Source organism: Hippopotamus amphibius, chromosome 8 (genome assembly GCF_030028045.1).
Source record: "Hippopotamus amphibius kiboko isolate mHipAmp2 chromosome 8, mHipAmp2.hap2, whole genome shotgun sequence".
Lineage (NCBI taxonomy): Eukaryota > Metazoa > Chordata > Mammalia > Artiodactyla > Hippopotamidae > Hippopotamus > Hippopotamus amphibius.
In genome coordinates this window covers 15849038-15865761 of record NC_080193.1, presented here as the reverse complement: position 1 = coordinate 15865761, position 16724 = coordinate 15849038, and the positions used below count along the sequence as shown (strand labels likewise).

At 44.9% G+C, this 16724-nt stretch overlaps 1 protein-coding gene across 1 annotated transcript in view; it reads left to right on the top strand.

Moving 5' to 3' along the window:
* The window catches only part of KSR2 (kinase suppressor of ras 2), a 399544-nt gene that overhangs the window by 149062 nt on the left and 233758 nt on the right, over positions 1-16724 (top strand). The window contains exon 4 of the mRNA XM_057745629.1: positions 3261-3774. Coding sequence (XP_057601612.1) covers positions 3261-3774 — 514 coding nt within the window. The remainder of the gene's footprint in view (positions 1-3260; positions 3775-16724) is intronic.

Here is a 16724-nt window from a genome sequence, read left to right as displayed (position 1 = left end):
GAGGTACGTAGGGTGGTGACGGCATCTGGTGCGTGGACAGGTCTCAGCACAGGTTCATATGCTTTAAATGGGAGGTAGCAACACATCACCATGGTGTTGAGAATTACAATACAAGCAGCTAACACTTATGGAGTGCCAGCTGTGTGCCAGGTGCTGGGCTCAGCACACTGCTTGTGTTATTGCATTTGATCCTCATATATTCCCCTAGGGCAGGTCTATTATTGCCCCGTCTCACTGCTGATAAAGCTAAGACTCAGAGAAGTTTGATGGGTGCCAAAGGTCACACAGCCAGGAAGTAGGAGAGCCAGAATTAGGGCCAAGTCATCTGACTCCAGGGCTGGCTCTCTTAGTCACTGGGCATATGTGTATGTGTAAATATTTAAGAATTGATACCACAGTGATAGTGATTTTGGTAGAATGTTCTGGCAAAGTCTGGGAGGAGGGAAAAGGGACACTCTCGCCAGAAATAGCCCTTGCTCCAGCTTCTGCTCCCATTGGCTGATTATGACGGTCCAGGGTCTTTGGTGAATGCACGTCCCACTCTGTCCCGGAGGCCCTGTGCCCTCGTTGTTGAGCGGGCCAAGCTCCTGGGTTTGAATCCTGGCTGCCACTTCCCATCTCTGCTGTAACCTTGGGGACATCTTCATCTCTACACATACATTTCCTTATCTACAAACTGGAGATCAAAATGGCCCTTTGCACACAGATTTAAGAAAATTAAGTAAGGTGTGGAACAGTCCCAACATAACAAATGAATAAAGCAGATGACAAACCACTCAATAAGGTCTTACAGCATTTCTTTAAAAAAAATGCGCAGCAAACCGTCTGACAGGCTGCACAGCCAAGCGTTCGTAGGGATGATGGCTCGGCTGTAGAACAACATTGCCTTTTTCCTTATCTGAATTTTCTAATTTTTCTGTAATGAATATGTAATAGCAAAATGAGTTGTTTTAATTAAAAAGGGGGCAGTGAGTCAGTGTTCATGAAAGCACTTTGTAAACTGTCAAATACTCTATAAATTAGCTCTTGTTATGGTCCTTATAGTAATTGTTAGTGTTACTGCTAGTCAGCCACAAGTTGGATTTTATTTCCGCCCCAAATCTCCTTCCTTGGCCTGTGATGGGAGGGCCCATTCCATCGCCTTCTTCCGGGTCCTGCCACGTGGCCCTCTGTTGACACCTGCTGACTTCTCTCCATCTCTGCTGCCACCACCCAAGTGGAAGCCAGCATCATCTCTCACCGGGAGCCCTGTGATGCCTTTTAACTGGGTCTCCTTGTCCAAGCAACAGCCCCAGTATCTTTGAGAAATGAACTTTATTTTATTTTTTTGGATTAGTTAAATTTTATCTATCATCTATTTATTATTTAGCTATCATTTATCTATTCTCTTTCTCTCTCTCTCTCTCTCTTCCAGTTTTATTGAGAAGTAATTGACATACAGCACTGTCTGTGTTTACGGTGTACCAGATAATGTTTTGACTTACATACACCATGAAGTGATGACCACAGTAGGTTTAGTGACCATCTATCATCTCATATAGATACAAGAGAAGAGAAAAACAAAAAAAGTAGTTTTTTCCTTGTGATGAGAACGCTTAGGGTTTACTCTCCTAACAACTTTCATATATAACAAACGGCAGTGTGAATTATATTAATCTCGTTGTACATCAGGTCCCTAGTAGTTATTTATCTTATAACTGGAAGTTTGTACCTTTTGCCAGCCTTCATCCAGTTTCCCTCCTCCCCCCCGCCTCTGGTAATGACAAATCTGATCTCTTTTTCTATAAGTTTCTTTGTCTTTGGAGGTATAATGGACCCACACCACTCTTAGTTCCTGGTACACAGCATAGTGATTCGGGGGAGTATAGTCAATAGTGATGTAATATCTTTGTATGGTGCCAGATGGTAACGAGAGAGAGGAACTTTAGATCAAAACCCTCAATGGCTTCCTGTTGAACTTGGTATAAAATCCACCCTGCACCTTGGCCCATGGGCCTGGAGGTCTGCCCTCACCTGTCCCTTCAGCTTCCTGAGCCAGCTGCCCCATTGTCACTATGTATTGCCTTTGAGAAGACACCGGAAAAGGGACCCAGGAAAGTGCCTGCCCTGACTTGGTTCTGGATTCTGTACATTTGGTCTTAGTATTTGATACTTATGCTTTTACATCTCTTGGTGTAGAGGATGTAGGACTGCACATTGTAGCCTGAGAGTCTGTATGTGTAGACCAAATTTGTGTTTGCACTCTCAAGACGGCAGATTAGTGAAAAATGTTAATGCACTCTTGCAGTGGTCCCCAACCTTTTTGGCACCACAAACCGGTATCGTGGAAGACAATTTTTTCATGGACAGATGTGGGGGTGTGATGGTTCAGGTGGTCATGCGAGCGATGGGTAGTGATGGGGAGTGGCAGATGAAGCTTTGCTGGCTCGCCCGAGGCTCACCTCCTGCTGTGCCGCCCGGTTCCTAACAGGCTGTGGACCAGTACCACTCCTCGGCCCCGGGGGATTGGGGACCCTGCACAATTGAATTTAGTTATTTTTAAAAAATATTTAAATATTTATTTACTTATTTGGTTGCACCTGGTCTCAGTTGCGGCATGTGGGCTCCTTAGTTGTAGTTTGCCAGCTCTTAGTTGCAGCATGCACGTGGGATCTAGTTCCCTGACCAGGGCTCCACCCCAGCCCCCTGCACTGGGAATGCAGAGTCTTATCCACTGCACTACCAGGGAAGTCCCCGGATTTATTTTTATTTTCTCATTTAGCTTATATCATGGCTGAAAACCTCAAGTTGGGTTCAGACAGTAGGATTTTTTTTTTTTTTTAGTGCTTCATTTTTTCTAATAGACTGTTGTAAGACCAAAAAAATCCCCTTCCTACCTCTATGCTTTGGTCCTTCCCACCCTCCTTGCCTCTCCCCACACCTGCCATGCTCTTCCCTTGGACGTGTGAGCTGTGGGCTCCCCAGGCCTGGACAGTGGAGGGCAAGGCTGTTGAATGGGGGTTATGGGGAGAGGGTCAAGGAAGGGTTCCATTCTTTTTGGAGGGGCCAAGTGGGTGTGGTTGAGTTTACGTAAACAGGCATACAGCATATGGTGCATAATGTATGTAAATATGCGTACAGCGTATCGTGCGTAGGCTGTAACCAGCACGCGTTGTACCCCGTGTAGGGTGTAACGTGCGTCTACGGTAAGGCTCTTGCAGTGTAATTCACCCGCTTTCCCACGGCTCATCTGTCGTCTCTGCTCCTTTGTTCCAACTCAGGAGGCAACCTTTCCAAACAAGACTGGACCATCCAGTGGCCCACCACGGAGACGGGGAAGGAGAACAACCCCGTGTGCCCCCCGGAGCCGACCCCGTGGATCCGCACCCACCTCTCCCAGAGCCCCAGGGTCCAGTCCAAGTGCGTCCAGCACTACTGTCACGCCGGCCCCACCCCGGGGGCCCCCGTGTACACGCACGTGGACAGGCTCACCGTGGACGCCTACCCGGGCCTCTGCCCGCCCCCGCCGCTGGAGTCGGGCCACCGGTCCCTGCCCCCGTCGCCCCGGCAGCGGCACGCGGTCCGCACCCCGCCGCGCACCCCCAACATCGTCACCACCGTGACCCCGCCGGGCACGCCGCCCCTGAGGAGGAAGAACAAACTGAAGCCCCCGGGGACCCCGCCGCCCTCCTCCCGGAAGCTGATCCACCTGATCCCAGGTTTCACGGCGCTGCATCGGAGCAAGTCTCACGAGTTCCAGCTGGGTCACCGCGTAGACGAGGCCCACACGCCCAAGTGAGTGCATTTGGTGGGTGCCCGGGGCGGCTGAGCCTCCCAGTCAGGGAAGCCTCAAATCAGCTTGTGTTTCCCTTCTCCATTTGAGTGAAAGGTGGATTTTCCCTACTGGCTGGTCTGGAAAATAAATAGAAAGGAATATTCCAGAAATGACTCACCCCCCTTTTTTCCTTTCCTTCCCTCCCCCCCTCCCCTCCCCCTCCCCCCTCCCCTCCCTTCCCTTCCCTTTCCTTTCCTTCTAGTAATGCTCTGAAGTCAGGGTTGGAAACTTATAACCCAGGAGCCAAATCTGAATTTATTGCAACACATCTAGGTCCCTTCCGTTCTGTTTCATCTGTGGATGCTTTCCTGCTACCATGGCTGAGTTGAGTATGGCCTCCACAGCTGAAATCTTTACCATCTGGCCCTTTACGGGAAAAATTTGCCAGTCCCTGCAGAGTCTATCCTAGTGCTATCCCTAGAACTAGGATGCCAGCTGCATATGTGGCCTTATGTTTTCTAATAGCTGCCTTAAAAAGAGTAAAAAGGAACAAGTGACATTAATTTTCATATGTCGTTTAACCCAGTATATCAAAACATGGTCATTTCAGCATAGAACCAGTGCAAAATATTACTACAGAAGTATTTTTTTCTTTTCTCCATACTAAGTCTTTGAAATCTGGAGTGCATTTTATATCCGCAGCTCATTTCAATTTGTACTGGCCACGTTCCAAGTGTGGAACCTTCCAGGTGTAGCCATTCGCTACCTGTGTCAGGTGGCTGCTGTGCTTGCAGTGCAGCTCTGACTGACGCTATGCATGGGCCTTGCTCTGTGTTTATACCTGAGATGCCTGTGTGGGCCTGCTGGCGGTGGGGGGGACTCAAGGTGTGGAGAAATGGACTATCAGAGTGAAGGTCTTCATACAGAAGTTGAAGGTGGGGCCCCAGGCCCCCAGAGGAGAAAAATCCTGCAAGTGGACGTGGTGTGTGCTGAATCTGGTTTGGGGGGTCTTGCTGCCCAGCAGAGGTTGACACGGTGTCTGTGGCTACGTGCTGGCTAATGAGAGACATGGGCCAGCTCTCTGCAGGGCCCCCCAGAGGCTGACTGTGGCCTGGGCCCCTTGCAGACTTTGAGGTTCTCATTATATTAAAAATGGAAGAAATGCTAAACAGGGTCACAAAGTGGGTAGCGTGCTTTAAATATTTACATTGAACAAAATTGCATTCCAGACGTAGAAGATAAAATGGTTACCTATAATCCTATTAGGAGATGAAGGGAAGAGTCTAAATTTGGGGACTGTTGTGTGTGAGAGATGTGGATCCTGGTTCTGGGAGCTCTGATGTGGGGGAGCACTGGCGAACGTTTTGTTGCATTTCCATTTCAACGATTTAGGCGGTGTTTTGTGAGCTCTCATTACCATATGCGGGTGAATCTAAGATGTTGATCGTAAGATGCATCCTGTGATAAGGGTAAAAGCATGTGCATCTTAGAATTGATGAAATGTGGTGTGTTCTAGGCTCTGGGCTAGTTGGCAGCGGTATAATGGAAAAGAAAAAGACAAAGCCCTTGGCTTCGTGAACACCAGCATTAAGCACATAACCACACACAGGTGTTATAATCTTGTGTCCAGTAATTACAAACAGTGTTACAGGCCATCAGGGGAAAGTGCAGGATGCTGTCAGAGCTTATGGAGCTGATTGAGTTTGCACTGGCAGGGAGGTGAGTGGGGGAACTGGGGAGGGTTTGGTGGGGCATGGTTTCCAGAAGAACTGCTTGGACTGAGGCTAATTAGGGATTAAGGTGGTGGAAGGGGTGAGAGGTGTTCCAGGAAGGGAGCATGACCCATGGCAGGAATTGACGGAAGGCCTCCATGGCTCAGGGAGCAGGCAGGGGAGGCAGGAGGAGACTTGGGGCCAGGTGGGTGGCAACACTGTTCACAGCAGCTGAAAGTGTCCATCTGCAGATGCAGGGAGGAACACAGTGTGGTCCATCTGTACAACAAAATATTATTCAGCCATAAAAAGGAAGGAAATTCTGACACCTGCTACAACATGGATGAACCTTGAAAACATTATGCTAAGTGAAATAAGCCAGACACAAAAGGACAACTATGGTATGGTTCTACTTATGCAAGATGCCTAGAACAGGCAAGTTCACACAAAGAGAAAGTAGGATAGAAGTTGCCAGGGGCAGGAGGAGGGGGATGAGGAGTCAGTGTTTACTGGGTAGAGTCTCAGTTTGGGAAGTGGAAAAGTTCTGGAGATGGATGGTTGCATGGTTACACAACAATGTGAATATACTTAATGCCATGGAACTGTACCCTTAGAGATGTTTAAAATGGTAATTTTATATTATATAGATTCTATAATAGCAGCAACAACAACAGAGCTAGGTGGGAAAGCCAGGCGTGGGCATACTTTTTCTGTAAGGGGCCAGACAGTAAAGGTTTTAGGCTTTGCAGGCCAGGTGGTCTGCGACACCTCTGCCGTCGTAGCAAAAGCAGCCGCAGACAATAGGTGAATAAGCGGGCGTGGTGATGTTCCAATAAAACTTTATTTATAAAAACGGGTGCCTGGCTGCATTTGGCCCACAAGCTGTAGTATGCCCTGGTGGAAGCCCTGGTGTAGGCAGTGATTCTCGCTTCTAAGGCGTTAAAGGGAAGGCCTTAAAGTGATTTAAGTGGAAGATCCGGTCAGATCTGATTTTGCAAAGGTTGCTCAAGCTTCTGTGTGAAATCTAGATTGGAAACATACTGCTTCACAGGACATATTTAGGACATCAGAGACTTAACCAGAGGGTGGATGCTTTTCTGATTGGAGCTGGGCTTGATTTTCATGGTTTTGTGAGAGCCGGAGAGACGGAGGGGTCGCTGAGACCTCAGGATGAGGGCGTGGGGAGGGTTGCAGGAAGGCGAGGAACGCAGGTAGCCGCTGTGGAAGGTGGGAGAAGCATCTGGGGTCTGCGGGCCATGGTTTTCCCAGACTGTGCATCTCCCCCACCCCTGCCTGTGTTGACCACAGAGCGAGGTGGAATTTCACCAGAAGGTAGAGCCCGATTCAGCAGACATGTGATCTTTTAATCTATGAGGTGGGGGCCAAGTGAGAGAGGCTGCCCTTTGCCTGTTTGTTTTTTGCGCCAGTATTATTGAGATGTAATTGACAAATAACACTGTGTAAGTTCAGGGTGTGCAGTGTGATGACTTAGCACACATACTTATTGGGAAATGATTACCACGATAAGGTTAGTTAACACATCCGTCACCTCACATAATTACCTTTTTTGTGTGTGTGGTGAGAACAGTTAAGATTTACTCTCTTAGCAACTTTCAAGTACTAACAATACAGTATTGTTAAACGGTCAACACATCGTACATTAGATTCCCCAGAACCCATTCTTATAACTGGAAGTTTGTACCCTTTGACCAACCCCTCACCATTTCTCCAACCCCCTAGTTCCTGGCAGCCACCATTCTACTGTTTTATGAATTCAGTGTTTTTAGATTCCACATGTGAGACCATGCAGTATTTGTCTTTCTCTGACTTATTTCTCTTAGCATAATGCTCTCAAGCTCCATCCATGTTGTTGTAAATAGCACGATGTTTTCTTTTCTATGGTTGAATAATATTCCATTGTGTGTGTGTGTGTGTGTGTGTGTATGGTGTATTTTCTTTATCCATTCGTCCATCAGTGTGCGTTTAGGTTGCTTCCATATCTTAGCTATTGGGAATAATGCTGCAGTGAACACGGAGGTGCCGATATCTCTTTGAGGTGATAATTTCATCTTCTCTGGATATATACCCAGAAGTGGGATAGCTGGATCATATGTTAGTTCCATTTTTAAGTTTTTGAGGAAGCTCCATACTGTTTTCCATAGTGGCTGCACCAGTTTACATTCTTGTCAACCGTGCCCAAGGGTTCCCTTTTCTCCATATCCTCACCTACACTTGCTATCTCTTGTCTTTTTCGTGGTAGCCATTCTAACAGGTGTGAGGTGATATCTCATTGTGGTTATGATTTTTATTTCCGTGATGATTAATGATACTGAACATACTGAACAGCTTTTCATATACGTGTTGGCCTTTTGTAAATGTGTAATTCTTTGGAAAAATGTCTATTCAGGTCTTTTGCCCATGTTTTAATTGGATCTTTTTTTTTTTTTGCTATTGAGTTGTAGGAGTTCCTTATGTATTTTGGATACATAGCAGATGTATGGTTTGCAGTATTTTCTCCCTTTTGGTAGATTTTTTCATTTTTTGATTGTTTGCTTTGCAGAAGCTTTTTAGTTTGATACAGTCCCACTTATTTATTTTTCCTTTTGTTTCTTGTGCTTTTGGTGTCATAACCAAAAAATCATTGCTAAGATGAGTGTTATGGAGTTTATTTTTTATTTATTTATTTATTTTTTAAATTGAAGTATAGTTGCTATACGATATGTTACAGGTGTACAATATAATGACTCACAATTTTTAAAGGTTATCCTCCATTTATAGTTATTAGAAAATATTGGCTATATTCCCCATGCTGTACCATAAATCCATGTAGTTTATTTTACACTGAATAGTTTGTACCTCTTACTCCCCTACCCCTGTGTTGCCTGCCTCCCTTCCCTCTCCCCACTGGTGACCACTAGTCTGTTTCCCACGTCTGTGAGTCTGCTTCTTTTTTGATATAGTCACTAGTTTGTTGTATTTTTTTACATTCCACATGTAAGTGATATGTATTTATTTTTCTCTGACTTATTTCACTTAGCATAATGTCTTGCAAGTCCATCCATGTTGCTGCAAGTGGCAAAATTTTGTTCTTTTTTATGGCTGAGTAGCATTCCATTGTATATGTGTACCACTGGGCTGTAGCCCTCATTAAAAATATGAAATAGGGCTTCCCTGGTGGCGCAGTGGTTAAGAATCTGCCTGCCAATGCAGGGGACACAGGTTTGAGCCCTGGTCCGGGAAGATCTCACATGCCACAGAGCAACTAAGCCCGTGGGCCACAACTACTGAGCCTGTGCTCTAGAGCCCGCGAGCCACAACTATTGAGCCCACGTGCCACAACTACTGAAGCCCGAGCGCCTGGAGCCCATGCTCTGCAGCAAGAGAAGCCACGGCAATGAGAAGCCTGCACACCGCAACGAAGAGTAGCCCCCACTCGCCTCAACTAGAGAAAGCCCATGTGCAGCAACGAAGACCCAATACAGCCAATAAAAAAAAAATGAAATTAGATTCTCCTAGATTAGATTATATTGGAATGCATTGCATGAAGTGAGGCTAAGTATTGGTATTGTTTTGTGAAACTTGTGTCAGATATATAGTCATCCCTCACTATGCTCAGGGGCTTGGTTCCAGGACCCACCAGGGATACCACCGTCCATGAACTCAAGTCCCATAGAGGGCCCTCCATATCTGCCATTTCAGCCACAGGTCATGTATGATTTACTGGAAAAAATCCATGTATAAATGGATCCACGAAGTTCAAACTCATGTTGTTCAAAGGTCAACTGTGTATAGCTTTTTTTCTTACTCTGGGGGCTCTTCCCACTCTGGACAGCTTTGATTTGGGAATAAATCCGACTGGGGAGTAGGTGATAAGGTTTGAGAAGCCAGCCTTTTATCCTGTGGAACGTACCCAAGGTACTTCCGGAATTGCTCAGCTCATTCTGGTTTCAGTTGTCTGTTTAATGTCTGGTTTCTTCTCTCCTTCTCCCTGGTAGCCCTGCTGGGGATGGTTCTTTGTTGCCAACTTGGCAACTTTAAGCCTACCTTTATTTCCTCTCAGTATGATGAAGTGGGGTTTCAGAAGTCACAAGTCTTTCTGAACAGAGCTGAACCTCTCAAAACCATCGGTTCCTATGAGTTTCCCGGCACCAACAGCCAGGTGGGTGTTGGGTCGGAGGAAAGCTGTGTCTGACACCGTTTATTCTTGGCACTCTCAGGTATCCTTGCAGTGGTATTTAGCAGATGGTCTACTTGGGTTTCAGTCCTGTCCCCAATAGTATCTCATGGGCGTTCGTAGAAAAAGCACGGCAAGGAAACAAGAATACATTGGCTATAGTATGTCTCTCATCGCAGGAGCCTTGCAGCTCAGGTATGTTGCCCTGGGTCAGAACTGCTGTGATTGGTTTTGGCCAGAACCATTTCTCCTGCTTCGTATGCATTCTCAAAGTCCTTTTTACTTTCTTCTTTGTCTTTTTTTCTTTTCTTCTGTTTTGCATTTGAATTTATGAGTGTGATTTTACTGCTGTGGCACTACCGAGACACACACACACACTTATACACATACACACGTGAACATGCATATATACACACACAGAGGAAAATACCCTATTTTTTTCACCTGGGAAAAATAACACCTGACTCCTGTGGAAATGGAGACAACACAGGACATATGATGAAGAAAGAAAGTATTATGCTGGACCTTTTATTTTATACACAAACACACACACACACACACACACACACACACAAACACAATGTGCATTTTCACAGGGGTGAAATCACCCCCAATGGGGCACAAAGTTGTTTTTAGGGAAGAGAGGTGGAAAAAAACACCTTGATGTAATAGTTTTCGGATCTCTGTACAGTCATATACATACATAGATACCCAGTATGTCTGTGGTATCCAAGTCTCATGGGAGTTGGGGGTGATGATTGGAAAAAAATAATCTAAAAAGCTTCTTTAAGGGGTCATTGAAAAAAAGGCGCTATGTATGGGATTAATATAATTAATATATCTATAGGACTGTAATCCTATAGAGTTAGGCATAAACATTGGGGGTTACTAAGTCTCCCCAATGTTCTTACTGGTCTCTCTTCTGCCTCTGGCTTTGTGGCCACACTCACATAGGTAAGCTGGCGCTGATTCCTTACAGCCAGCCATTTGAAAAATGAAGAGGGGGTAGTCTCAGGGGTTCTGGTCATCTTGGTCTTCAGTCCAGGGATTCCTTGGTCCCGGTGTTGGAAAAAAGAAAAATCCGACAATTCTTAAGTGTGTGACGAGCTGTCTTTTGATGCCCCCATTTGTCCGCCCGTCACACAAATGACTTGCTCTCTCTCGTCAGAGCATCTGAAAGGGTAAACTGGATTTCTGTGAACTGAATCACATTTTAAATGCCTAGGAGTAGCTCAGTATTAAAATGGAATTCTATTGTAAATCCTCCCCTTTTTGGGCAAATTCTTTTTAAAGGTAATTTCCAATTATAATTTTAGTTACAGAAGTAATTCCCAGATACAGCTTTGTTTTGAAAATAAAAGCCACACAAAATGTAAGCCATCCAAGGTCAAAGTCCCCTTCCCCTTGCTATAGAGAACACCTAGAGGTGCTCTTAATACTTTGATAAGAGTCCTTGTGTACATATGTTGTGTTTGTATGTGCATATATAATATACCTGTTTCCCTTTCTTCATAGTTGGAACCACACGGTATGGCTTTCCCAATGTGACTTGTTTTTATTATTAGCTCTGCACAAATATAAATATTCCCTTTATGACCTTCTCACACCTTTTCTTTTATAGAAAGTCTTCTGTCCCCTCAAAGCTCATCTAGAACATTCCTTTGTTCACATCTCTGCTTTCAGACCTCTTTATCTTTTATGTATGAATGCATTTCACCTCCATCCCTCTGGGGCAGAGTGTGTAAACTTCAGCTGACCTGGGAGCAATGAGAACGGGCTGGATGAAGCCCACCTTCAGTCCTCACTCTGACTCTTGGTTCCAGTGAATTCACATTTCTGTTTCTGAGTTCTGTGCCATTTGTATAGAGAACAGACTTTTCTTAACACATTCCTTATGTAAATAAAAGTTCAAGGGGGCTCTTTTCATTTATTTCAGAAAACTAATTATGGGCAAGCACTCAGACTCACTGACACACACCTACAGATCATTGTGCTAATTATTACAACGAACTCTAATATATTTCTAAGGGCGAGAGTGGAGTGATTAGTTTGTACATCATGGCATATTCATTAAAACAGGAAGGCTTCTGTTGGGCTCATGCACGAGGTTCTTTGAGGTCTTAACTAAGCATCCAGACACACAAGGTTAACACCGATCACACTTAGCATCTGTGTGATGCAGGGCAGCATCAGGCTTCTCCTCTGTGGGTCCTCGGGGGCTGCTCTTCCTTGTCCTCACCTGCAAGTGGCAGTTCAGGTGCAAGGTGATGAGATTCACATTCAGCAGGTGTGGGAACCATCCTGGCTTAGGGGACAAGAGCTCTTGTAAAACCTCCATCAGTATTGCTCCTAGGGTCCCTGCAGGGGACATGCCCAGTTATAACAGTCATGTTACTCAGGGATCCCCAAAGCTGTGGATTCCTCATCAGGTATTTCAAGTTCATACTGAGAACTCCCATTCTATATGCATTTTACCCATCAGAGTCAGTTCTGCCACGAGCAGCATGGTCTATTAACAGAGTCCACATTGCCCCGTTAGATTCAAAGGATTAGAGCCAGAAAGTCAACCCAAGGTCAAATTCCCATTTGCAGAAGATGAAAAGGTCGCGTTTACCCTTCACCCACAGCTTCTTCTGAAAATTCCTGTCATTTTTAAATGCCTCCAATACACATTGAATATCTTACTTTGAATTAGTGAGGTCTTTAATAAGGTCTTCTATAATTTATATACTAATATATAACATGTATATTATATATAACATAATTTATAATTGTTTGCTGTCAAATTCATGCTTATCAGTTTTTCTGTTAAGTATTGTCATTACTTTGCATAAGAAAGTTCTGTCCACAACCGTCTCGTCCCCTTTACCCTTGACCTGTGCCCTCTGGCCTAGATTCCAGGCCCTCTTCCCTAGGGCTGGAACAGAGCAGGCTCTTACCCTCATGGAGACACCCCCCACCCCCACCCCCTCAACCATAACACATCCTCTATGGGCTTTCCTTTCTTCCCTGCCTCACCTCTTTGTTTCATCATGTTTCCTGGGACCACCTCCCGAGTATCCTACTGGCACCCCAGAGTCTGCCTCAGGGCCTGATTTTGGGGGAAACCGAACTAAGACAGGAATAAAGGTAATCAATCATTAATATAATCGCATTAAGCTCTACACACAGCTGTGTGGATACATTTTTACTCAACTAAAAGATTTGCCAATTGAGTGATTGTTATAATAATGCAAATCACAGCTGTCACGTATTGTGTTGCTTATTGTTTGCTGGCACATTACATGGTGTGTTTTATTTAATCCTCAGACATTCCATTTTACAGGCAAGAAAATTGGCTTCAAGAGAGAACGTGCCTCCTCCAAACTCCTTCAGACTAGTTCAGCACCAGAGCTGGGGTTCCTTCTAACCCAAAGCCCATGGTGGCGTTGGGGGATGGGGTGGGTAGGGGCTGTGGGCTCTGGAGCTAAGGGGCCTGGTTTGCATCCTGACTTCACCTCTTCCTGGCTGTGTGACCCCAGGCAAGTTGATTACCCTCTCTGAGCCTTGGTTTCCTTATCTGTATAATGGGGCTCATATGGTACCTGGTTCATAACATTGTTGGAAGAGTTAATATGTGTCAAGTGCTTAGAACAGTGCCTGACCCATAGCAGGGGCTGCATAAGTGCTCCTCATTGTCACTATTTAAAAAATATCAGAGTCCATGATAATAACTTTGGTTATTTGTAGGTTTCCTGCAGAGAAATAATCCATTAATAACACCGTGAGGCATAGAAAAGAGGATCTAAGAGGACTCCCACTGTTTTTAAGGAGCTTCGGTTCTAGTTTGAGAAGACAGGCATATTGTTAAGGCATAATCTTAATAATGTAAGGCAGCTCAAACATAAAAATAGATTTGGAAGTAGAGAAAAAACTTGCAAATTTGTTGCCTCCGGCTCCAGGCTCTGAGTGCTTCCGCACAGAGCGGCTGTGAGTGGCCACATAGCCATGGCTTTCCTCTGTTCCTTCCCTTCCTGCAAACTGAGTTAGAAGATATTTCTGCTAGATCTTGGATCTTCCATAAGCAAGCTCTAGGCTGGAACCATGGAGAAGTTCGTATCAGGCTTTAACGGGGGCATTGCCTTCCTTTCCTTTCTGTGGGGTGGGACATATCCTGTGACTGATAAAGTCTTACAAGTCTACCAGCCCACAGTCTGTAACCCAGTTACAGCCAGGATGGGTCTTGGTACCCAGAACACACGGACACGTGGGAAAAGCGTCACTGTTAAGTTCAAGGAGGTAGAGAACTGACAATTATTGAATACATGTGTGGAGGACCTGGCAGTCCACAGGTGTTAGGGCAATTGCTTCACATAGTAGATGAGAGGAGAGGTAGTCATCTTTATCCTGTTTTACAGATGAGAAAACTGAGGCTCAGGGAGGTTGAGTAGTGTCACGCACTTTGTATGCAGCAGAGGTAGGATAGGAACCCAGCCTGACACCAGAGCTCTTGTTACTGTGCCGTGCTGGATGCAGCTTGCTCCAAACAGATGATGCAGAGACCAAAGATGATAGGAGTCAGGTGCAATAGGGAGCACGTGGGCTTGCATGCTGGCTTGGGACAGTCAGAACCTGTGGATGGGGGTGGTGGGAAAAAAGCAAGGGGGTCAGAGAATTCAAGCAATGCTCTTGGCACTTCCCAGGTCACCATCCTGGTTTGTAACCTGGCAGCCAGGTTGAAAGCAGCCAGGCAGCAGAGAATATTCTGCTTCCCCCCACCCCCCCAAATTAAAAGGACTCCGCTATGCATCTGAGATCCCTGCCACTTTAGAGCTTACTTGTCCATCAGTGACAGAAAACCAGCATAACCTAAAGGTTAAGTGTGCAGGCAATAGAGCCAAACGGACTTGAGTTCACATCCTAGCCATGCTACCTCCTGGCCACGTTTCCCTGGAAAAATGACTTAACTTGTCTGAGCATTAGTTTCCTCTTCTGCAAAATGGAGATGGTTATTGTAGTTACAGAGTAGAGTTATTGGTGAAGGTTTAGTGCGATGAGTGTACACTGTTGTGTGTGCATTCGAGGAATATACCCACACACGTCATTGTGTGTATATACTAGCATCGTAGTCCTGCCTATAGGCAGGAAAGGAGCCCTCTTCTGCTTCTTGCCATTTGTCATCTGGTTCTTCTCATCTGTGCTCTTCCCTTTTCCCCTCTGGGAGCGCATCAAGGCGGCAGTGGACTGGAATCCAAAGACAGATCCTGCTGTTGCCACTCACAGAGCTGGAGGGTGATCTAAATACTCGTTAGTGAAGATGGGGTGTGCTTGCTTCTTCAGCAGAGGCTCGTGGTGATGGGGAGCTCTGCCGGGAGCCTGAGCAGTGCACGAAAGACTTGTTGTTAGGATTTCTGTGTGTTTAATTTTTTGGGACACATGGTGATTGGCTAATTGCATTACATGGGAGAGACAAGTCCTTGACCTTGACCTGAAGAAGCTGGAGGTTCAGATGCTATGGCAGGGAGGGGTCTAGCTTGGTGATCAGTCCCCTTTAATAGTTCACACAGGTGACTGAATAAATGTTATGGCCCCAGGAAAGCACTCGCCAGACTAACCACAATTTGTACAAGTGAAGTAGGATATTTATCAACCACGTTCCAATCACAGATTTCGGCTCAGTTATGTGATATGTGGACTTCTTCATGACATAATTATTCTTGCAGGGGGATGGCTTTTGTTCAGAGGAGAGGTACTCATTGATGAGTCTTCTTCTACTCCTGTCCAGATTTTAAAGATTGACAGGGTTGGTTGTGCCTTCAAATACTTGGAAGGGAAAAGTCTATTTAAAGGTCCTTTAAAGTCTGTTTAAAAAAAGTTTTTGAAATTATTTCAGGCTTGCAGAGAAGTTGCAAGAATAGTGCAAAGAAGTCTTTCCTAATTCCCTTCACTCAGGTTCCCAAACATTAATATTTTATCACACTCGCTTTCTCCCTTTATCTCCCCATTCATCCATCTGCCTGTCCATCCATATTTCTTTCTGAACCATTTGAGGATGAGTGGCAGACAAAATATCCCCTCAATCCTACCTTCTTCGGTGTGTATTTCCTAAAATCAAGAGCATTCTCTTAAATAACTACAGTATAATTCTGCAAATCAGAAAATTAACACTGATACTTTTACCTAGTCGCAGACTTTGTCCAGATCTCAGTTGTTTTCATAATGCTCTTAATAGCAAAAGAAAAATTCAGGTCAGGCAATGAATCCAGTTCTCATGACCCCTTAGATTCCTTTAATTGGAAGAGTCCCTGAGATGTGCTTTATCTTGTAGATCATCTCTCAGTTTGGGTTTATCTGATGTTTCATTATGATTAGATTCAGGTTATACAGTTTAGGAGGGATGCCACAGAAGCCATGTGGAATTCTCAGTGCATCACAGCAGGAAACGCATGTTGATTTGACCCATTCCGGGTGATGCTAATTATGATCGTTTGGGGAAGGTGGTGTCAGCTGGATTCCTCCCTAAGAAAGTTATTATTTTGCGCATTAAAATGAGTAAATGTGTTATGGGGAGATACTTTGAAACTATGTAAATACTTTGTTACTCCTCAGAATTTCACCACTCCTTTTAGCCTCCACTGATGATTCTTGCCTGATTCAGTTATTATTATGATGGTTTCCAAATGGTCATTTTCTAATTCCATCATTTCTTCCACATGTGAAAAAGAGCTTTCCCTTACTCCTTCTTGATTTATGTCAGTGGAATCTCATGGATTCTTATCTTATTCAGTAGGTTATAATCCTTTACATAATATCATTATTTATCTTGCTGCTCAAGTTGTCTCAGATTCGGCCTGTGGAAGCCCCTTCAAACTGGCTCCTGCATCCTTTAGACGTGTCCTCATCTTTCTTTGGGTGTTGCCTTATTTTCTGGCACAGGAAGATGTGGAATCTCTGTCTGAAGGCAGATTGTTTTTTTTTTTTTTTCATGTGTAAGACACTGTAAAGAGCTGAGCACCATGCCTTGTGCAAAGTAAGTGTTAGTTCTTATTATTAATGGCATCACTGGGTTATTATGATATGCTAGCTCATGACCCTCAGACCTCCT